The sequence below is a fragment of the Anopheles bellator genome, chromosome 2 (assembly GCF_943735745.2).
Source record: "Anopheles bellator chromosome 2, idAnoBellAS_SP24_06.2, whole genome shotgun sequence".
Taxonomy (NCBI): domain Eukaryota; kingdom Metazoa; phylum Arthropoda; class Insecta; order Diptera; family Culicidae; genus Anopheles; species Anopheles bellator.
The window spans coordinates 66461503-66485346 of NC_071286.1; the positions used below are offsets into that span (position 1 = coordinate 66461503).

Consider the following 23844-nt stretch of genomic DNA (forward strand, 5'->3'; position numbering starts at 1 on the left):
CGCCACGCTACGTAAGGACCGTGGGATCCAGGTTAAGAGCTTATTAGCGTAAACTAATAAATGATTAAGTTTGAGCTGCCGTTCGCTGTTTCAAGCACCGCACTCCTCTTGAGTACTCGCAGCAGCAGGAACTCTGACACTACTAAACGATTTTTAATAATGTTATTGGTAGTCCCTATAACCTACAGCCCCACGTGCTGCTTTACATTTAAAATCAGGCCCTCAGAAAACCAGCGTGGGCTATAAAAAGGGCGACCTAAAAGGAGCTCAACGGGTTTTCCAGATCGAACCACGGCCGGGCACACATTTCCACCGACGGACCGACGTAACGTTCGTTCCGCTCTACGGAACGTACCTGCCGCGGCAACATCATGTAACGACGATGCTCCACTGCAACGCAATCAAAACGACAGAATCTAATATTTTCCTCCGCTGTCACGTTTTCCCAATTGGAAAAAGCACAACATCGGCAGAATTCGCCGCGGTTCCAATTCACCGCAATCGATGGTGCGCGGTGTCGGAATTTCAAAATCGAAAAATACGTACCACGAGAGAGAGAGCACCGGGTCGGTACGAGCCCGCAGTCTTCGAGAAGGCAAGTGCATTGGCTTTCACATGGCCGTTCGGTTCCACTCCAGGGGGCGTCATCCTTTTTTTTTTGTTGCTCCCAGCCAGCCAAGGTAAGCCACCGTTCTTCCTTTTGCAAGCAGAATTTTCATGAAAAAAGCAACACTTTATTGTGCGACTTTACTCCACAAACACGTACTAGTTACGGGCTTCTACTAGCCTCCGGTTTGTTAGCTGATCCAACGCAAATAGAGCGAAGCTTATAAGAGCCATCATGTAAAGAGACAGCACCGGGGCGGGGTGGGCTTACGGCGAACGGTCTGATCCGAAATGCCACACAGCAGCCTTTTATCTTACACCGTTACCTCTCCGGGTAGCTCCGGGTAGCACCCGATTGCGATAGGCAATATCCTGGCGCCTGGTGTTTGCCGACGAAACGCGCCCCTAAGCCCACTCTAGCCCACCACTCGGGGCGCGCTTTGAGCGTAGATCAATGCCTTGCCACGGCCGGATTATCTTACCTGCAACGAAACAAAGAAGCAAAAGCTTGTTAGCATTGAAATATCTGCGGCATTCCTATTTACTTTTCACAGCTTCGATGCAAAAGCGGCCATCGCCGACAAAGATGTTGAACTAATTAAAACAAGCACCGGCCACCAGGCGCCTCCATCAGGATTAACGAAGGGTGAACGCGCAGAAAGTTGCGCGGTGGTCACACAACACCGGGTGTCAGTAGGAAGGTAGAAATCGGTAAGAAGCAGCAGCAGCAGCAGCGGTTCGCTGCTTATTTATGCATTCGTTTCTTGTTGGCTGTTGTTTTACCCAAGTTCCAGGTTTCATCAAGAAACACCTGGCTGAGATTGTGCGCACTGTTCGGTAGCATAAAAAAGGTTAACCAAAAAGTAGTAACATTGCAGAATCGTTACCTTTTGTAGCTAAAACTTTGTAATCATCTTTATTTTGCTGAGCGATCCCTATGATTTGTTTTTTTCGTCTTTTACTTTTTGGTGAACTCGTACTCGACTGATGTGATTCATTTATTAAAAAGAACGATGAAAAGTTAACATTGATTTGATTATCATCAGAATTATCAACAAATTGATCGTAAATAGAAGAAGTAATAGAAGTTCCATTGCAGACAAATACAGCAGTGAAATGATTCCACAAAGCAGCACTCAATAATGTAGCTTCAGAGCCAAGTGGTAAACCTGAACCATGAACCATGAACAACAATGAACTGTGGATCATGTTAGTTCCGCGGAAAGTACACTTCCGACCAGGTACTCCACCTGGCCAAGTTGCTAAATTATGACAGCCTGTGTGTAAGACCTATAAAAAGCAAACAGGAAGTTGCGAAGCTTTGTTGAAGAAGGTGATTGCTTTGAATTTTCTAGCAACTTTAACGAGCTTCCAAGGTCCCGCCGCGATCCGACCGAGTGCGCTCGGTCCGAACCAAAGAAAAGAATAACTCGTATGCAATTCCAAGCTCGTCCCGTCCCGCGCGGAGAAATATAGCGGTCACATAAGTTTCGTGATAACATCGCATAGCTCTCAGCCAAGAAGTGTTACTAATACTCGGCAAAAGGAACGTAGGAACCGCCGGGCTGTTTTCATACCATTAGCTGCGTTCCATTCAGCGCACGGCGTTCGCTTTCTTCGCTTTCGGCTTCGCGTTTCTAAAGCGCTCCATTCGTCGTTCGTTCGCAGTAAACCATTTCTCAGATCTACGCCCCGGAATGGAACCGCTCGTGGGCGCCGTGGCGCACACGAGCGGTGTTTATCCTTGTCCCGCGGCCGGCAGACGGGCGGGAGTGGTTTGTGTTTTATTTCTTGCTTGCTGGACGCCGTCATCTTGACGGCGTGGCCAGCCGGCTACAGCCCAACCAATCGACTTGCCCCCACGCGCAAAGTAATGCCTGCTGTGCGCTTCTTGGTGGGCGAAAAAAAGCAAAGCAAAGACATTCGGGACGTGCCAAAAGACAAATGTACTCCTCTCCGCGCCACACGGGTCTTCCCGCGTAGATGCCACAGCTCGCCAACAGAAAATTGTTTTGTCGAAAGCAAGGGAAACGCGCAAAGATTTAGCACCATTCCAGGAACGCTGGCGAGAGATGCAGGAGAAGCGAAGGAGCGAAACAAGTGCATTCTGATGGATGTATGAAAAACGACACCGTCAGCATCGAAATGCATCTCGGCAATTGGAAAGCGAGATCCGACAGTGACCTAGATGGTAATGAAAAGAAGCGCATAGTAGTATTCAAGCTGTAAAATGATAAATTAATCAACTAAAACTGTGCTTTTTTCAAAAAAAAAACACTACACAAACAGAAACAAGAGCGAAATTAAAACAATAATGTAAATTGATGCGAAAAACGGAAAAATGAAACAGAAAAAATCGAAACAAATAAAAGAGTCACAGAAAACCACAAAGCAATTGTGAAATAATTACAAAAAATCAGTCAATAGAAGAACAGAGAACAACTAGCTTCGAAGTATAAAATGCTACTACTAAAACTACTTAAATCACAAGAATCGGAATAGAAACTCTTTGCTCACATTTCAATGGAACCGGAAGCGAAACGGTGGAGAGCACCCAAAAGTGCTTGCAGCATATTTTTCCCTTACTCAACTCCCTCATTCCCGTACATTGTCAGACACTCACGGCAGCGATAAATGCATCCGTCCACCGAGCGCATCACTCTTGCCACCGGTGCTGCGGCCAGAGAAGACAAATGGCTTTCACCGTTTCGCCATTTTTCTTAACCGGCTGCATCGGGGAAACCCATTTTCCTTCCGCCGGGAAAAGTGGACACACGACCCCTGCGGCGCTCTCTTCGGACGACTTCGGACCAACTGCAATCAACCACTAATGAAGCAAAACGGGAACGAGCGACGCGATATGGAGGGCCACCTCCATTTGTGTGTTTTTTTGTTTCAACTCTTCAAAAAAAAATCAAAGATAGTCCACCAACGGCATGCCCGAGGGCAATAAACATCGGTGCCCGTCGGCCACGGTGTTGAATATTAAATGATAGATTATGCTGCCTGGCGATGTCGGGCTGTCACGTGTTTCTCACTCGCCAACTTTTGACACACTCGATACGTAGTACTGTATCTTGCGCACAAGCGGTGGGCGCACCCATCTATTACCGGGTTTTTTATTGTTTTTCTGAGCACGTAAGGAAGCGACCAGAGTCGTCCATACACAGACACATAGAAAGCCACAAGTTTGTGATGTTTCTTCCAACACTTTGGGATCATCTTTTGTTAGCTCCCGGACCATACATCATCACCGAAAGTAGTTCTCAAATATTGGTTCAGCCAGAGGAACGCGTTAGGTCACGACAGGGCGGGGATGGTGCTACCTCCCACGCCTCCCAAGACAGCCAAGACCGTAAAAGAAAAAAAAGCCGGACCCGGTAAACTTTGCACCGGACCTAAAACTACTCAGTCTTCCCCGTCAGTCGGTCCTGGCCAAAGGCGTTGCGCGCACCATCGACGACCCTCACGATATTCCACGGTTGACCGAAAATAGAAGCCTGGCCTGATATTCCTCTGACTGGTGGGCTGACTGGCCCACACCGACCCCAAAGAGAGGGGTGCCGCCACCACAAACTGGTTGCCAGAGAACTGGGAACTTTAATCTATTTTTAACGAAATGCCAGACCGGCACGGGCTTGCTATAACTCTTCATGGCACTGGTCAGGTCCGGTCCGCACAGCTCTCCCACAAGCACCTCCACGTGCGAAGGATCACATTCGGTCGCTCTCGACCGTACCCGGGGATCACTCGGCGTATCGGTCCACGAGGGGGTTTTCGGCCGGTGAAAAGTTTACCAAACATCGTATCCCTAGCCGGCGTCCCTGCACGCCCGAGGACGTGCCCTAGAAACGAATGGCAGCAACATCGAACAGATCACACAGCACACAGCCACAAGCACCGGTGAGGGTTCTGCTTTCTTCAGTCGGCAAATTTGCTTACGAAAATTACGCATACACAGCACAGCACAGCGGCCGTGGAATGTAGCGGCGCGCGGATGCTCCCTGGGTGGTGCCCAGGGACAGTGTGGGTGTTACGCTCAGCATAGCACACAAAAAGGCTAGAGAAACTGACGGCAACGTGTGCTTCGAACGAAATTCGGCTCACATCCCCACACCAAAAAACATTAGAAATCCATCCGAATGACACCTGCAGATATGTGCTGTACCGTCGCGTTCCACCTTCCTTCCCCTGCGCGAGATCCCGAAACCGGTTCCATCCAATCCCCCAGACGGAATGTTGCCTCTGCTGACAGCAGCAGCACCGTGCGCCGCCGCGTCAGGTGCTTCGCTATGCGAGTATTTTCATTAAGGACAACACCCAACCAGCAACCATTCTGCCGGAGTAAAGTGTGGGACGGTAGTTGCGCAGAGTTGCGAAAACTTGGCCAAATCTTCAGCTCGGAAGTTGCCGCGGGGATGACGAGGGGGCTGCGCTGCTGTTTGCCGACTTGTTTCTTCATTAAATGATGTGCCCTGTCGTCGGAGCTTGCGTGTATCAGGGATGTGAGGTCCATCGAATAGGGCCGGCTTTCGTACGGTCACGGTTCCGGAGCGGTGTGGAGCGGTGCGGAGTGGTGTACGCACGTCACGGCATAAAAGCACCGAAGGTGTGCATGCCACCGGCCGATAATGGCCGAAAGCTGCCGTGAAGGATCATGTTGCAGGGTGTAAACGGTAGAGCCCTTGAGCAAGCATAAAACATAAACCTCGAGCCTTTTTGGCGTGCATCGGGGCGATAGCGCACGCCGTCGTGTGGAGCTTCCGTCAGCTAGCCGGCCAGACCAGGCTCGGGTCTCGGGTAAAGTCTTCGGACGCCTCTGTTTGCTATCGCTGATGACGCCCAGCCCTGTACTAGTCTTGTCTGTGTGAGAGAGGTCCCCAGTCCCCAGTAAGAAAGTTGGCGCATTAAAAACGGAAATGGATGCTTAACACATCCCCGACCGCCGACAGTGGGCATCTATCGCTGGGCACAACACCATCAACATCACCCGCCGCCGCCACCGCTCCGGATTATATTTCCATTCTCGGCTTTTTGGCACATGGAGAGCAAAGGAGGTCGTATGGTGGCCCATTAGGGCTTAAAATATGTTACGAAACTTTCCAAGAGGCATAAATTAATAAATCACCACCAGCGCTTCAGTCGCTGCAAACTCCAAAACTCCAGTGACGGCGGCTCACTACAACCGAAAATCCGCGATTCGAGCACTTTCGGGCAGTTTTGCTTTTGGCTTACGGAAATGCTTGATAACGATAGTGAATTTTTCGTAAATATTGCGGTATTGTAATAACGATGAAATAATCGATCAATAAAACAATTCACACCCTTATCACATTTATAGAAACGTTCATTTAGCTAGTTCAAGAGCTAGATAAGAGCGCATAAAATGAGTTGTCTCGAGCCATGGTTTATAACTAAAAAACTTGCCCTGAAGAGGGGTTGGCTTGAATTGAAGTATGAAAATTGTCACTTTCTGAAAAAAACTTCTTAAATTACCACCATAGACCATAAACCGAAGAAAAAAAAACTGTGAAAATACACGGCTGCACACTTTCATTTGCGGACTCCAACTCCGTGGCAAAATTAGCACAAAACCGCGACCCCAAAACGACTTCAATTCAATTCCCAAGCATCCCAAGTAACACCGAACAATTCAATCGAGCTCCTTACGGAAACATGGCTTCTTCCACACAAAAAAGCAATTTTTGAAAAGGATGTTTTCCCGTTTATTTATTTTGCAAACCACCCAAACGCCCACCGAAGACGTGGCGACAACGGACGCAGCAGACGGAAACGGGCGCGAGGCGGTAACTTCCGCCTGCACACCGGAAAGGCATCGGAAAAGGCGCGCGCACACAACATCGATCGCACCGCGGTGTGATTCCGGCCCATCATAAATACATTATGTGTGTCTTCAAAGGCGACCACCGACGAGAGAAAGAGAGAGATCGATTCGCTGTTTTCGCATCACCTTCCGCATCGACCCGAGGCGGAGGAGCATGACGACGACGCAGTCCGTATGTTGGGGGGCGACGGCGTTGTTGCGTATTCTAAACTCGTTACTCAACTCCGATTTGGTGTTGCCATGGCTCAGGTGTTGCCCGTGCCCGCGCTTTGATGGTTGTTGATGCTACCAGGCGAAGAAGCAAAGCGAAGGAAAAAAACCGCAACACCGAACCGAACGGAAACGGAAACGATCCCAAAACATAACACCGAAGCCGACCAAATCGAACCCGTAACCTAAGTGAATAAATTGCCATTGCTTCCCGTCACGGGGGCCAGTGCTGGAAATGCTGGAACGACCCCGTTTGATTCCGGCGTTGGCTGGATTAAGGCGTCGATCGCCGTCCATCACGACCGTCCCACACTAGGCCACCATTCATGGCAAGGGCTCTCCATTCTCTGCTCAACAACTGGGACTGGGCCCAAAAATGGTGACAGCAGTGCAATGATTTTGATTAACCTTTCCTATGAAAACCACTGTGAATGGAATATGGTCGCTCAAGCGGTCGGCTTAATTGAATTTCATCATGTCTCCGGGTCGGGACCAAATTTGGAACAAAATCGTTTCCGCTGTTGCATCCCGGGAGTCAGAGCAGCATTCGGTAGAGTGCACTATCGCGCATCGTGAATTATACGAGCCATTTCCGTGTTGAGGTGATGATAAAATAAAGGTCTACATTTCACGTCTAATGGGCGTTTGTCAGTGGCGCTGTTGAAATCCATCGTCGAGCTTTGAAGTGATGATTTTACCATCCGGTAAACATAAGAGCTGGCCTCATCAACATATGATCATAACTCAACGAATGATCAATTTATTAAAAGATAATATTACGAAAGATGTATTTGGAAAAAAACGAATAAAGACACTAATGATTCTCTATACGAATAAAAGCAAATTCCTTCACACCAGCACTGCTTGTATCGTTATCAAACGCAAACGGAACCTCTGCCACGCCCCTAAAAGTGTACCTTATCTGTATCACCATACCCCCTCCTTTCCGTTACCATGTCACCTTATCTTTTAGTTGAGTTTCTTGCACCTTGAAGGGAAATTTTGGTTGCATAACTGCAGGCGCATTGTGGAAGAAGTTCGATGTTTTAAACTTGAAGGTCGTTTTCGTGCAATTCGAAATAGAAATGTAATAAAACGAGAACATACCGTATATACTAGTTCCCATGCTTCTCTCGTCTGCCGCAGTGTCCTTTTGTAGCATCACCCGACGCGACGAGCGCAAAGTTATGTTTGTGGTGTCGCTATTCGGTGTGTAATCACAAAAATGTTTTGTCAAAGGCAACTAACTGTAACACGACCGATAAACCGGTCCCGTCCTAAGTGTCACGTTTATGGCCACCCTGCCATTCCATGGCGACGATCCCGGAAGCCCTCCAGGACATCCACTGGAGCTTCTTCGGGCATCCCGTCACCGCAACCGCTCATCATCTGCAACACAATGCACCGTACCCACCGTATCACGGCCCTTTGTAAACCCCTTTGCCGGTCTCCACTCCCACCAGCCACCGCCCCATTTGGGTCGACTTTCCGACAGCTTCCTCTCTCTCTCTCTCTCTGACTGTGCCGCATCACACCGGAGTGGCGAGCAGTGCAATATTCGACGTTGAATGAAATTGATAACTTAAAAACATTCATTTAATGGAAGCATGACAGTTGAAAGCAGCCAAGGACAGTGGCGCCGAACAGCATATGTTGGCCGGAAGACGTCCGGACCTCCCCAACCGCCAGGCCGATAAGGTGGCGACAATGGGACCGAACCGATCGAAGAGCAGCACAGCAATAGTAGCTGCTCTGAAGGGCTCCGCATCTCTGCATGGCCACGAGAAAATAAAGACTTTGAATTATATCATGTTTCACTTCTTGCATTGAGGGGTCGTTTCAGAAACGCCACCGGCATCGATAGAAGAAAATCACCCTTTTTCTTTCGCTCGCCTGTCGCCCGTCGGACCGGGCAATCGTTGGGCTTCTTCTTGTTCGTCACTCGCGCACTGCACAATCCTTTCATGCATCGCTAGCCCGGCGCCGGTCCCGGTCCACACAGTGCACATTATCCACGTTGCGCTTTTCCATCTTGACTTCCGACTGCTGCTTGCGATGGGAGAAGACCATCACCACCTTCACGGTCCGACGGTGGGCGCTGCTGCTTCGCAGCTGACTTTGTCCTGCCTCCGATGCCATTGACGAATCGACAAAAGACGTCATAAGGCATTAAGTATCAGCCCGACGAGCAAACCGGTTCCGGTTTCAAAGCATCAAGGCGGAAGTGATGGGTCGCCTATTCATCGCCACCATCCGACTCCCGGGCATACTTCGGTGCAGGGGCCACGAAGATGGCGACCACGCGAAACTCGTTGCTGCAGCGATTGATGCATCATCCGGGGTGCCGGTAGTGCTTCGGACCGACCGACCGTGGGACGTGAGACACCGGCCACGCGCAGAGATGCAGAGTTGTATCTTGATTCGCTCTCAAAGACGTCGGCCGGTTGCGAAACCCTGCCAAGAAGTTTAAGAAACGCCGGCGAGGGGACCGACCAATGAATTGCAGTTTCCATTGCAACCGCGGAAAGGGGAAACTTTCCCTAATTTTCCCACACGGGAACGGGAAACACCGCATCCCGGAGGGGTTTCTTCGATCGATTCAACAACAGCGGAACTGTGTTAACCACGAGATCAAATTTCCTTCGGGTCAGTTTGTTGAGGAACGTTTTGAAATCACTCGAATCTTGCTCCTTTAAGCGCACTTCGCACAATCTTTATAACGGAAGCCATAGTCCATAATCACGGTAACGCTTTGATAACGTCACTTTGATTGTCAATTCGAGCAGTGTCAAACGGGCTCGAAGAAATAGTATTCAAACGTAACGGCTCGAACGTATAACAGTTCGAACCCTGATGCCTTAAATTGCTACTGCTCGAAACTGCTAGAATTGCGATACCGCGCCCCATACGATGCGTTTGATGCACTACACCGGTCAAGAACACGAACGTCGCACCCCATTTGTAGGAACCGCACCACATTCCAGCGCACACCCATTAACGTTTGAAGCCGACAGAAGAGAAACCGTTTGAATATATTCATTCAATTATCCACCCCGCGCTCTAATGCGCCGTGCGCCGGCCGGGGCCGGTTGATATGTAAAGCACGTCCCGAATCCATACGCGCGCCACACAATACCGACCAGCAGAGCAGCGTAGCATACGGTGGAATGTGTTTCTCCGGCTCCGGCCCACCCGAAGCCCATTCGAGAGCTCGGTTTCGATTTGATTTGCGAAAACGTTCCGCAGCACCCGGAGCATCTTGGGTAAGCCGGGGACAGGCAGTGCTGCTACGGAATCGAAGATTCTTTCCCCCTTTCGATGTGCGCTCCCCCCGAGCCCCTGCAGGAAGCAGTAGTTCTGCGTTCTGCTGGAGGAATACGCTATGGTTCTAAAGACAAGCATCTTGGCGAGCTTAGGCGCAGACCGCATCGCTCCGGAAGTGAGGAGCCGTCGGTGTGCTCTGTGCCAGCTAGCTGCGCAAAGACCGAGACACGGACCACAATGCAAACAACTAACCGCCGGTCGAGGCCGGGCGGGCGGACGGGTGGCCGGGTAGCCGGTTCATTCGATTGAGAAACCGTACCGTAGCACCGTACCGTTTATTAAATTATGCAAGTTATATTATTTACATTCCAAGCATTGGGGTTTTGTCGGCCGACTGGAGGAACCCTGGAGAAAACCAGCAGAGCCTCATTCGCTGTCGCTCTCTTCACATGCTGGCTGGCGTCGGCCAGCCCTGCTAGTCTGTTCACTTATTCACGCACCCTTTCTCAAGTATTTATCGAGCTCTGCGCCAACCGACCGAGGGCAGAGCGAGACACAAAGAGAGCGTCTTGAGCGAGTGCGAAATCTAGCGAAAGCACCACCTAAGCTTCGGGGGGAAGTGAAAGGGCTAAGGCTAAGCAGAACCACCCCGCAATGCAAAATGCGCCAAAAGTACAGTCTTTTGAATGTGCATTCTAAGCTCCCGCCTAAGTCGCTGCACACCGGCGGCGGCGGCTGCAGGGAAGTAGCTTCGGGAACCGGGGGGGAGCCAATCTCGAAATCATTTATTCAAATGTTCTTTCCGCGGTTTGCTCGCTTGTTGGAAAATTATTCGTAAGACACCCGTCTCGCTGGAGCTGAGGATGCTGAATGTTGAGGAAAGTGGCAATAAGGGAACAATAACTCCAAAACCCGATCCTGGCCCAGCAGAACGATCGTTCGACGGTTAACGTGAAATTGGAGAGCATTTAAATAGAAATTTCTGATCTTGAAGACTACACAGTGTGCGCCACCCTTATACATAAACGGTGAAACACGAGAGTAGAATACGAAATAATGATGAAGATTGATAGTACCTGATGCCGTATTGCCGTACGTGACTCGTCACTCTACTTTCCACTTTGCTTCCACTACTTTATTTTATTGCTTTTTATTCACCTAACATAAACCTTCAATTTTCATTTTATAACTCCTACCTCAGCATGTTCGATTTTTGTTACGTTCTCCCCTTCACGAAAGGGATGTTTTTCCACATCTTTTACAAGTTTTTTTTTCCCGATTCCCTAAATATATTCATGTTCGGGCCGCCCCCCTTCTTCACGTTCAAGAGATGAAACATAAAATGGAAGAAAAAACAAGGACAGAAAATATTGCCGACCAGGGACGGCCCCGTGCTGTAAGCCTTCCACGAAATTACCTGCAATGTGTTTCGTTCGTTATTTTGCACTCTCTGACCCGAAAGGCCCATGGCCAACAATTTCGGCTAACCCGAGCCCGAAAAGTTTGAAACAGGTCACAACGGCTCTTCGGGGAAAACACCACACGTCACACCCCGGTCGGGATACTGAGGAAAGAACCTTTTTCCGAGTTACTCAGAGACGATCCGGGTTCCCGTCTAATTCTCTCTCTCTCTCTCTCGCGTGCGGAAGTGTTAATGATGGAGCGGCGGTTCAGGAATGAATTAATCCACTGGGATCGCCCTCCGAAGAAGCGCCGCCCGCCGGCGGGTGGATTGCGTTGCAGGAAACGAAAAGCAATTATTTTTTATAACGGCTTTTTAACCGCATTCTACGGTCGAAACGTGTAATAATTCTGGGCGCGATATGGCGTGCGGCCCATTCCGTCGCTCGAAAAGTGTGGAATTGAAAAAAGTGGCTCCCACTTTTCGAGGCGAACGCTAGTTTACTGTGCGCCTGCCCTACTGCGACGCTTGGAGCATAATGCGTCGGCACATTACTCACAGTTTGGAGGTGCTAAATAAAACATAATTACCCAAGAGGAAGGTTTTCACCGCCTCAAGGACGATGGCCCGACTCGGAAGATAACACAAAACCTTTCTACAAAGACTGATTAACTGTAGTCACGACACGCGCAACCTAAAGACTTGTAAACAACACCTTCACAAAGCTTTAAAAAAGCTCCAAAGCTCGAATACGAAATCGAATGTTTTCAAACAAAAAATTGCTGACCTGACGAGACTTTAGAGAGCCGCTGGCTTAGCCCAAATTGAGCTGGTTTCCGATTTTTAGACATTCTGGCCCCACAAAACACAATTATTCAAAAATGGCGACGACAAGCAATTTCGGGCCCGGGCCCTTCGCTTCGCTGCGAACATAATGAAAATAATTTGCATCCATCAGACGGGCGGAGGCATAACAGAGTGTCAGAATTAGCATAAAAAGCATAAAAATCGTTCCACCCAAAACCGGAAGAGCCACACCACATTTTACGCTGAAACCGTCGCTTCGCTCGCAAAGCATAGTTCGGCGCTCTGGGCCTAGGATCCTATGGTATGCCTAGCGAAGCATAAAAGACGGCCCCAGAGGGCTCCCACCAGCTGCCATCATTAGCTTTGCTATCGCTGCCGGACCGGGGTGGGTGCTGCAAACTTTTTCGCCCCTCCGACGGCAAGGACACGATCGGAGAGCAATAGTAAATTCATTTCCCGCACATCAAAACTCGACGAACCATAAATATTTACGACACATGCCACGATGCGCCCCGGTCGTGCACGGGGCCGCCTAGGCGCCATCTTGCGCTCGCCAAGTATTCAAATCTGTCCCAAATCGCTGTCCCTCGCTCGCTGCTCATCGGTCACCGAAGGACCAGCGCGCTAGTCGTCCGAGAGAGCTTATCGCGTAGGTTGGGTGTTGGTCCGCAGTAGCAGCAGCGGCAACAGCACGGAAACCCAAACGAGCACGACAGCCTGGAGGGCTCTACTCGACGAGCTTATTGCACTCGGAGCCGGCCGGCCAGCCGGCTGGCCGTCGGCGTGACAGATTCATTGAACTGTCAAGCGACAACACCGGACGGCATATTTTAATGCTGGGATTTTGCCGAGCCCCGCATCCCAGCAACCTCCGCCGATATGCCGGTAGCCCTTTTGGCCACCCGCTTTGGCGACCCCCGATGGGCGGGTGATCGGCGCGCATTTTTACAATGTACCATCGCATCCACAGCCACCATCGCGGCCGGGAGGCGATGGCGTGTGAGCGAAGCTTCTTGGTGCCGAGGATCGTCTCCAGAACGACCACACAAGCTGACGACACTACGGGCCGCAGTCAACAACATCCCAAGTCTGTGTGTGTCCTGTGTGTGCCTGTGACCAATAGAACGAAAGGAACAGCACGGGCACGGATGGAACGCGCGAAAGAAAAATGAATATCGTATTTTGCAAAACATCGAAAACGAATGACACCGATAGAACTCACTTCAGGGTGTTGCAGGATACTCTGAAGTTCAGGAAAAAAGAAACACCCCTGGCAGGGCTCTGGGCTGTTGAAGCAGAACACGCGCCTGGACGCGGGGGGGCCTGAGAAAAACTGCAGCCCAGTGCGGCGGCGGCGATGGAAAATGTAAATTGAGTTTGGAAACTCATAACATAAATTTCGTTTCCAGAATCATATTTTTGTGTACTCCACCTCCACCACCCGGCTCCGACACCTCCAGCCGCACGGATATGGGCGCAAAGGACGAGCTCGGTAAGCTCGATAAGGGAACGAAGTTCGAAGATCGTGTTCGAAAAGCTTCCAACGGCGGCGGCGGCGGAGACGACACACATCACACGCTCGATCCACACAAAAGTGAACACAAATACATAAATAAATTAAAAGAAAAAGTATGCAATACACTCCTATAGACGGGCGCAGCCGGATCTCCGATTTCCACCCGGAATGCGGCGAAGGCGGGTGGGAAAGAGAGGAAAACAAAGAAATGGCATTCGATTCCACTGTGGCCGAAGATGCCACACAGCGACGAATCCTGGATTCGAGACGGGAACACAGTGTACTGTGTTGTGGACGCTTTGAATGAATGTTATTGTATACTTTGGCTAGTTTCTGTTGTTCGCCGAACGAAGGCACCCATACACACGCCTGCGCCCCTGCGCAGAATGAAGTGTTTCTTCGATTTTATTGTGCAACTTTTTAATAAACTTTCTGTCACCCACTTAGCACGAACGGAATCTGCATGCCCTGGGAGGCAACATATTGCCATTGAGATTGGATTTTTTTCTTTAGACAAATTTATGGAAAATATTCGATCGTGAATTCGATCGATTGAACTGTTTATGGCGCTCAGTAAAGTACGAAGTAAAGTATGTTAATCCAATATTAATCGGTTCAAAGTGTTTCTAAGGCGAACTTAACAGCACGGTGAGAACGGTCCAGCGTCCAGGTACAGTCCTATCAACATCGAATTCAAATATTTCCACTGCATTAGATGATTGTGACTCTTTGAAAATTCCTTAATATTATTGTGTATAAGTGTTAACATGAATGAAATGACAGTAGAGTGCCACCATTTTCTCCCCAACAAAGCGTGATCGAAAACGGTTTTAGAAAATTTACTAACAAGATCTTCAACGATTTTAATAACCTCACGAACAATGCCCCAGCATAACCTGCTAGGGAGGGCGCGAAACTATAGGAAACCAACAATCTGCTGTCCACGCGTTGTAACATAAATTTTGGCCCCATTCGACCGGCAGCGTCCAGCGTCGTTTCGCATTAAGCCATCAATATCCTGCGAGAAAGAGACATGTGGACGGACAAAAGCTTCGTCGCCCAATGTCGCAGAGACCGCCCGTCGACATATAATTCCTACGGTGGCGTGTCTGGCCGCGTCGTAAGCCGGGATATACTCTAGTAAAAATAAATAACCCCTGGCGCACAAGGTCCAAAAGGGTCCTCCTCCCTCGGTCTTGGCTTCTTGTTCCTCCTGCTCCGGCTGCTGTGGCAACCGGGCCTCTTAAAGAATAGGCGCCTCAACGCCTCCAAAAGCCCAGGTACCGGGGCGGCGGCCGAAGCTGCCACATAAAGCAAACCGGAATGATAACCGGGCCGTGTCGTGTCCTGCAGCCAAACGGAAGTCCCCATTACCGGGCGGGGGAGGTGTTGTGCGTGAGCTATCGCAACCGGAAGCTGGGAACGACCGGGCACAATTATTGAAATATGCTGCGATTGTGACGACCGCGAGAGGGGACGTCCCAAAATGGGTCCTTCCGGACGTTGCGCACGCAGTGCTTCTTGAGCAAACATAAGCGCCCCGAAAAGCCCTCTTCTTAGCGGGTGGTGCTGCTCCGTAAACAATGGCCAGCCTCTTCCGGGTGGGCCCTTGGGCCACCTGAACCGGAAGGGGCGAGAACACACTACTCCCGGCAGACACGGGGACGGTAAACTTTGGCAAAACCAATCATTAAGGGAAAGTATTGGGCAAAAATGATACCGATGGCCCCTCAAGGGAGCGAAGATACCGCTCGTCCTCGAATGAAATATTGTTCTAAGCGAGAATTAATGCTCCCGGGAGGGAGATTTCCTATCGCTAACACAACAATAATGGTGTTAATTTTGATACTTTTATCGCCGGCAGCTCGGGATGGTCACCGGAAATGCTCGAGAACGGAAAGGCATAAATTTGTCCTGAACCCGAGAAACAGATAAACGGCCCCTCCCAAGTGCCGGGCAAACGATGCCGCACAGCGCACAGAGTGGCCGGCCACCGGTGCGTGTACGGGTCTCGCCTATCTTGCGTCCTGCGCTCGCGTATCTCGGTGTAGATAAATCGACTTTCTACGAGTTCGACAGATAATTGATTTCGGGTAAATAGAAAAACTTTCCAAGCGCTCGAAACAACACATTGAATAGCACACACAAGAACCGGGAGCCGAAAGCCCTGAGACGTAAGAGCATTTATCTCAAGACACACAAGAAGTGTGTCTTGGGCGCCGCGGCAAGCATAAATGATGTGATGCTTGCACGGTGGAAATAAGCAAAAACACTCATTACTTAAAATGCGAACTTCTTTCTACTGAACCCTAGATGAACGTACGCTTGGCAAGCTCTCGGTGTGCTTTCGGAGAACGAGTACAGCTCCTGCGTTAGAAAAGTCTGTTCCGAAATTTAATCACACATTAATGTCTTCCGTGGATCGTACACCAACCGACAAAAGTATAAGAGCAGTGACGGATCTGATATTGGAAAGTGATTTTTAAATGTTTTGTATATTTATTAACACTTTCAATTAAATATCCCAAGCAAATATCTGATTCAAACATGTTTGACAGCAAAGTCATCATCAATCATTACATTTTGGGTACCGGTACATTACGGTTCGAGTAATAATTTCTAAACATTGAGGCAATTTTGCGTAATAGAATTTTTCAATTCAAACAGCTATCGTAACGCATTTTCCCGAATGTTCTTATCCTTTCGCATCCTCATAAATTACCCAAACCGCGTACATCGTACATATTTTCCTAGACCTGTTCGAACACTTTCGGCAACCCCAGTGCTTCTAACGGCCAACCACCGCTGGCACTAACCGAAGCATCCTTCAATCGGTTGGCGCGGGTGCACATACACACAGCATAAAGTATGCATTTGTTTATGCACCACGGAGCACACACACCGGGACCGGCGAGCTTCTCTCGTTCAATCTGCCCGCACACACTCGGCACTTGCATATTTATGAGATCCTTTTGTGGTGCGCTTTTCTTTCCCGTTTTTCACGTTATTTTTTTTGTCCTTTCGAAGCATCACGCCTGCATTCTCGCTCTCTTTAGTGGCTTTTAAAACATTCGTCCCGAAAACCGCTGCAAAGTGGGATAGAACTTTTACGAATCAAAATGTTCCCCCGTCGTTCCGATGGCGTACTCCCCAAGCGCAGCAGCAGCATCGGCACATACGGAGCGACCTCGTCTTGCCAGAACACCCGAAACTCTGCATATGAACTACGTGCTAACTATGCACATCATTTACCATAGAAAGTAGTGCGCGGGACCCAGAACGGCAGCTACATCTAAGGCGATGCATATGTAAACCTCGAACCTAATAGGCAACGCTATATACGAAGGATGTGTGGTCACCCGGATCTACCACCCAACTCACGGCTTTTCTTGGTGAGTATTGGTGTTCTTAGAACCCAAAAAAAACAGTTTCATATTAAAAACGTTCAACCGACATTCTGCCGGGGCCAGCCCGGATTAATTGAAAAACTTTGCCAAAAAAGTCAGCAGAATGCATAGAGCATAAGGGAATATTACCAGCACTACGAAGCTGGCCCAATAATTGCATTGTGCGGTGGGCGATCGGACGATTGTCCGCATTAAAGCTTATGCTTCCTTCCGTTGGAGTGTGTCCGCTCGAATACGCTCCGAAAGACACGCCGTTCGCGGACGACTTCGCGCGGAAAAACCAGCAACCATCCGAGCCAACAAACCATGCGGAACGTTTAAATGAAACAATTAATTTGCAGGTCCATCGCGGTGGCTGGTCGAGGCCCAACGGCGACAGCGGTACTTCGCTCCCGCTGGAAACGGATTTCTGGGACAGCAGCACTCGGCAAAGTCCGCAGCGGGCCGCGCAAGTCCTCGGGCATCGACCGGAACTAACATTCTGGGGCACTGAACCTCTCCACCGCTCTGCCGTGCTTAAAATAATAAACCAAAGGCAACCAAAGGGTAGCATAAAACATGCTATCCTGTCCGACCGATGCTTAATTGCGCGCTCGGTGCCATCGAACGCCATAATTTCTCCGGAGCAAGCGGCGCGCAGCACCGCATGTCACCCTCAGGTCCACGTTTCCCCTGGCGGTGGCAGCACGCCGGTCGAGTATTTTGTGGAAAACTTTTAACGATATTTTACGCGCACAAAAACATACAAAAAAAAGATAGAGTCTAATAACTTTTTTAATCAATCTCGTGCTCCGAACCGGAGTGAACGTTCTTGGAAATTTACCAAGAAACACTCAACACGCATTAGGGCGGCATTAAATGTACGCAGAACGTAACGCAGCCATCGGATCGGTCCGATATTAGTATTTCGAGTTGGCTACAGATGGAACACACTAACTTGCTTAAGGTCAAAACAAAACACAGAAACGAGACACATTCAACCCAATTAGCACTCTGCACAATAGGTTCAAAAAATAGTACATATAAGATAAATTGACATCACTTGTTCTTTCATTTGCATAAACCCCGAAAGAAGATAATAATTTAATGTAACCTTAACAGTCACCAAAGAAAAGGATAAACATGGAAAAGACTATGGATAAAAATGGAAAAACAGTGTCACGTATTAATGGCACGTGGAGCGGTTCAAAAGTTTGAAGAATGCCTTGACGAACCTTGAATTCAATATCGTCTTCGAACGGCACCGAGCGTAATCGGATGCTGGCAGCGTACTCCATAAAGTCTAGGTTTAAGCAAGAAAAAATACTTTAGAATAGGTACAGCGCCTCCAGACACAAAGGCGAAAATGATGTGTCTAAAGACGCCACTCAGCAGCACAGCTACTCTCTAACAATTGATCGTTTAAACGAAGAATGGAAGAAAGTAACAACGTTTCGCCGACACTTGCCGGTGCGCTGTAGGCATCTTTCCCCACTTCAGACATGCGGAGGCCCGGCACATCCCCGGTGTCGTGGCGCGGCGCCAACTTCCTGTCTTCGTCCTAATTTTCTGCTGCTTTGCAAAACATCTCCGAGTTATCCTCTTGCTTTCCAGGAATCCTTGAACAGTGGCCGCAGCCCACCGGTCGGAGGATGTGCCACAGCGCCAAACGAAGAGCGACCGTACGTCGGCAGCATCATCGGTACATCGGGCCGGCGGGTAGTGTGCTTCGCTCAAAAGGGCACCACACAACATGAAAGCGGGCGACTAGGGCCAGTGATTGGCGAGCCCTGAAACCCCGCACCGAAAGCCTCCGGCCGTCAGCCGGCGGGGGTAGTACTTCACGTGAACATAAATAATTTTACGCCCACCTGACCGCCCTTCATGCGCGCCCAGAAGAAAGTAGAAGGCGCAGGCTGGCTGGCTGACAGGCAACCGGTTTTATCGCCGTATCTGCTCACATAAAGAACGTTGAAACGAAAATGAATTCTTAAAGGTTTCGGCGCCATCAATTTGGACCGTGCCGCAGAAGTTTTCGACGAAGAAACCTGGCCTGGAAAGTGTGTTATTAGTACGTTGCTTCGCTGTCGTTCGCCATTCGCCCGGTTAACCCAGGGGTCCGTGCGAATCCCTAGCAGTGACGTTTGCCACTCAATCCTCAGCAACGGAAAAAACGCACACAAATTCCATAGCTCGAGAGTGAAAGTCTCTGTAACATTGTTTCATTTACGGTTCAACGAATTACAACCAAGCCGTGTACCTGGTCTGGGCTGGGCTGTTCAGGGTGTAACGTGAATCCTTACCGCCAAAGAAAGTCACCGATTCCGCAGCATTCCCGTGCAGAGCGAGCAGAAGGTGGAACACACCGTCCCACGGCAGGCGAAGCACTACTGAGAGCCCTTCGGAGAGCACTTCTGAGAACGACTTCCTGAGGCCCAGACTAACACAGAAAGCGGCTGTCACTGGCAGATTCCACATTAGCTTCCACCGGTTCAAAAACCTCCTCATGTTGAGGGGCTCAAAAACATCACTTTTTTTTTTTGGGCATTTTTTTAATTTTGGGCACATTTTTAATTTTTTTTTTTTTTTTGAGCATTTGTTAAGCCTGAACGGCGAACATTCTGTTATAAATAAATAATAAATAATAATAATAATAAACTCATAAAACAAACTCAAAAACAGAAGCAACCATTTTTCCCCATCACTGGGACCATCGTAAGCTTCCTGGAACCGGTCAATAAAATGTTTTGGAGGCCACTTACGCCAAAGACTGATCTCTAAAACGAACATAAAAAATGTTGCAATAAAATATGAAAAGCTGTTTAGAGCACCATATTCCACGATAAAAGGCAAATCGAAAATGACTGAAGCAAAGCTGTGGCCACTAATATAACTATAAAGTACTAGTGTTACAACTAAATGATTCGAGTTCACTATTTTCTTTGATCGACCTCGAACAAAATCGGCCGAATCTGCGAATTAAGCAAACAACGCAAGGATATTCCACCTCGGAAACCAGGAGAAGAAAAAAAGGGCATCCAACAGCTACCACTTCGCTGGCACACGCAATAAAGTGTAGTAAATTATCGCACAGAGACGCGCTCCCTATCCCTCTGGAGACGGAAGCCGAAAAACCGGGAGAACCACCGAAAGCCTAGAAGTAACGCCTTTTCTTATGGAACGTCGTAAAACCGTCGAGGACGTCAGCCGTGAACAGCCGGAGCCGTACACGCCCAAGATTTGCGGTTCCCCATCCGCGAGCCCCGAGCCACAACCCGCCGCGGCTCGGTCTGGAATTCGAAGCGTTCGCAAGAAAGCGCAAAGTGCGCGCGTGGCCGACCCGAATTATAATCCACGCCGTCCGCGGAGCGTATCAGATAGCGGATGTGGGAATTAAAATAAAACACGCTCGAAAAAATGCTAAATGTCTCGTAAATCGCCGAGGACGCCATCCTTTGAAAGTGAGAGCCGCGTGTCTCCGGTTTTTTTTTGTTTCTTTCTTTATTCAACGCCCCACAAAAACCCGCTGAGCGACTGACGAATGTCGCCGCGAAAGTTAAATGAAATGCTTTGCCTTAATGTGCTCTGATTACATGCTGATAGGCGTCTTCGTGGCCGAATGAGAAATGCCGAAATTAATTTATGGTTCAAACCACAGAGTCCACAGGTTTTAAGGACAGGACGGGACAGGACGTCATACTACGCGCTAGTGGACCAGCGAAACCGGCCCGAAGCCAAACGAGGTCGTTAAACGTGTTAGGGCCCGCGAGCGTTTCGAACAAATTTAGGTTAACTTGATTCTTGATCCGTTTTTTTCTGCGTGGCCTTAGGCCTTCGGGTCTTATCGGGCTCGTAAAAAACGCGAGATGCATTAAGTACCGTGTTTTCGACACAGCAAGCCGTACGATTCAAGTCATCACTAATTGGATGACATCGGACGACGGACGCCGTGAAACATGTTCTGCCCCACAAACACCCATAACCTCGTCACAAGGAACTTTTGGTCATAAAATTAAAGGTACATTTTTTGACCACCGAATAGCGAATATAGCCGCCACCCGGCGGGTGGATTAAACTTCTCGTAATCCTACACGCCCACTAGGTGAATAATAGGTGACTTTAATGTTCTTTTGGAGCATTATTTTTCTTAACAAGACAAAACTTCAAAGGCTAGAGGATTTGCATAATAATTACCAGACATGCGATGGTCCATATACGTGTCTATAAGCCACTCAATAGTCGAAAACCAAACTCGTCCGAACCAAAAAATTATGCATAAAAGTTGTTTCGGTCAACATGTTTGAACGGGTAGCCGAAGGCTTGGAGATAAAACTGGCCAGCGTTGCCAGTGTGCCAACGGTTTATTTATGATTATTCAACATTTACGATCGCTAAGGAGCGAATAAATAAGATAAGATTACGCCGCCACGGGTCACAGGGGCCAGTGGCTCAATTCATGGTATTTATGTTTCGTATCTTGCCCCAATATTTACTTATGCTTAGCGTACGGATTGAAGTTATAACTTACACAGGCTGCATTATGCAGTGACCTCAAGATTGGGTTTCCTGATCAAAGATTCTTGATTCGATTCGATTCGATCGGAGCGTTCCTTTAGCGAGATTAGATTGTTGCCCTGATCAACTGCCCATCCGGTCGTGGACAACGCGAATCAGGGTAACATGCACACCGGGCAATGGAAAAATGTGTCTTCTACATACTGTAATGTTTAATTACAACTTTTTCCACTCGAAAACATTACACAAAGAACCGATTATAGGACCCACCATTGTGAAAACGAAACGAAGATCGAATTTCCGTTTCGGGTGCTGGCTTGGCTCCTGCTGTTCCACACGCCTTCGCTTTAAATAAGCAGCAATATGTTACATGTTAGACGAGGCAGCTCGTTTACATTTCGGCGCCCGGACACAGCGACTGCGATGGCGCGCAGAACGCTTCCCAAACAACCCTTCAGACGGTCCTCCGCAACGTGGACAGAGACAAATAGAGCGTGGGGCTGGCCGGCCAACAAGAAAGAACCCCATCATCATGTCTAGGCCACCGCGCTCCAGTGAAGGGGCACACAACCGTCACCGCGCGTACCAGTGGGAGCGTCAGCAGCATAAGTTTTACAGTTTAATTTTATGCTCTATCTCTCATCGGAGACTCACTCGCCGACTCGCCTTTCGATCTATTTTAAAGTCTCATTTCCCATCGTCCTCCAACGCAGCGGAGTCGTTTCCGTTTGCAGAAGCCCGCGCCGCTCCGTCCGTCCGGCCATAAGCGGGAGCGGTTGATGTGGACATAAAAATAATTACGCTTTCCATATGTTGTTTGCACAGACGGCACACCACAACACAACAGTCGGGGGTTCGGGGCTCGGGCGATCCACGTAAATCTACTTCGCTGCACAGCGACGGTTGGACGCAGGACGCAGAGAAGACCCGTGCACTATCATGGCCCATGGGTATGCTCTCGACTCGGAACGGCCAGTGCTGGCGAACGTTAGTTCACCACTGGGCGTTACTACCTCCGGGGCACAGGACCTCCGGGCCCGGTTATTACACGAGATTCTAAAACGGATAAGGCTGCAGTGGTTTACCGTCCTGATACTTTAAATCATCGCATCAAATTGAAGTCGTTATCATGTTGCCGTGGTGCCATCAACTTTATTCCATTATCTTACAGCTTGGAGGTTTATAGCCAGATTGAATCAAAGCACAACCGGCAGCCGCTAAAGAAACCGAAACACATTAGACCTTAAATTACATTTAAATTTCATTTAACTTCACAAAAGGAAATTATTTCGTGGGGCTCCCTGGTTAGTAAATAAATCGTGAAACTGGAACTAATAATATCGATCATAAAAGTCGAAAAAGTTCATAGAGTCTGAACTTAACACGGGCCTGCCCGAAGGTTCGCCATCACTGCCGCGTATCCTCCAGCACGTCTAGACAAATTTAATTACGAACGCATGTTTCTAAATTTACGCGACTCCATAGCAAAACGAAACAAGGCCCACAAACTCGCTACACAATATGGCAATTCCAATTCATCCACCATTGGGACCACTTAAGGGCACTCGTCAATAATGGCACGATGTGTAGCCGCCGATTACTGCACACTCGTACCAAGCAACGAGAGCATCAAAAGCCAGCCCAGCAGTTGCAGCATGTTGCAGAGAGCATAGACGACTTCTTTCCCACGGCCACACGGACAGTGGACAATAAACTTTAATACCACTTGACGTGGGGCCGGGGACTCCCGGGTCGTGAATTTATATTGAAACGAGCCGGCGCAGCAGGAGCCTGGAGCCCGGGACACTCGGACACCCTTAGCCTCGGTTACGTGTAATCGTCTGTCGTCGGCGGATGTCCACCACGCGTACTCACCTAGCGAGACGTAGAGCTTCGGCCGAACGTTTTCCTGCCAGGCACATAAGTCACCAACAACAAACACCATCACGACGAGCGCACCGACCAGCAGCTGACCGCTGACGGCGACCGGAAGCTGCCACCAGTGCCGGGGCCCTGCGCCGGGGCTGGATCGTTTCGATTTGGCGGCGGCAGCCATTTTGGCGGCTGCGGTTGGTTTCCTTTTAATTTGCTTTTGCGATTAATTTGCGAAGCACCCCCCACGCGCGGAAACTGCCGGCTTCCCTTCGACTAGAAGGATCACTTCGAATGCTCTTTCTCTCTCTTTTGTGACACACTCTTCACACGCACCGTGACACTCAAGCAGCACCACCAGGAAACACTAGGTTTGGGGGCTGACCCACAACTCGATTCACAAACACCACCGACGGCACCA

At 49.2% G+C, this 23844-nt stretch overlaps 1 protein-coding gene across 1 annotated transcript in view; it reads right to left on the reverse strand.

The window, feature by feature from the left end:
* Positions 1 to 23559, reverse strand: part of LOC131212169 (semaphorin-1A) — a 97586-nt gene extending 74027 nt beyond the window's left edge. The window contains exon 1 of the mRNA XM_058205932.1: positions 23427 to 23559. Coding sequence (XP_058061915.1) covers positions 23427 to 23496 — 70 coding nt within the window. The 5' untranslated portion in view covers positions 23497 to 23559. The remainder of the gene's footprint in view (positions 1 to 23426) is intronic.
* Positions 23560 to 23844: the final 285 nt, after the last annotated feature.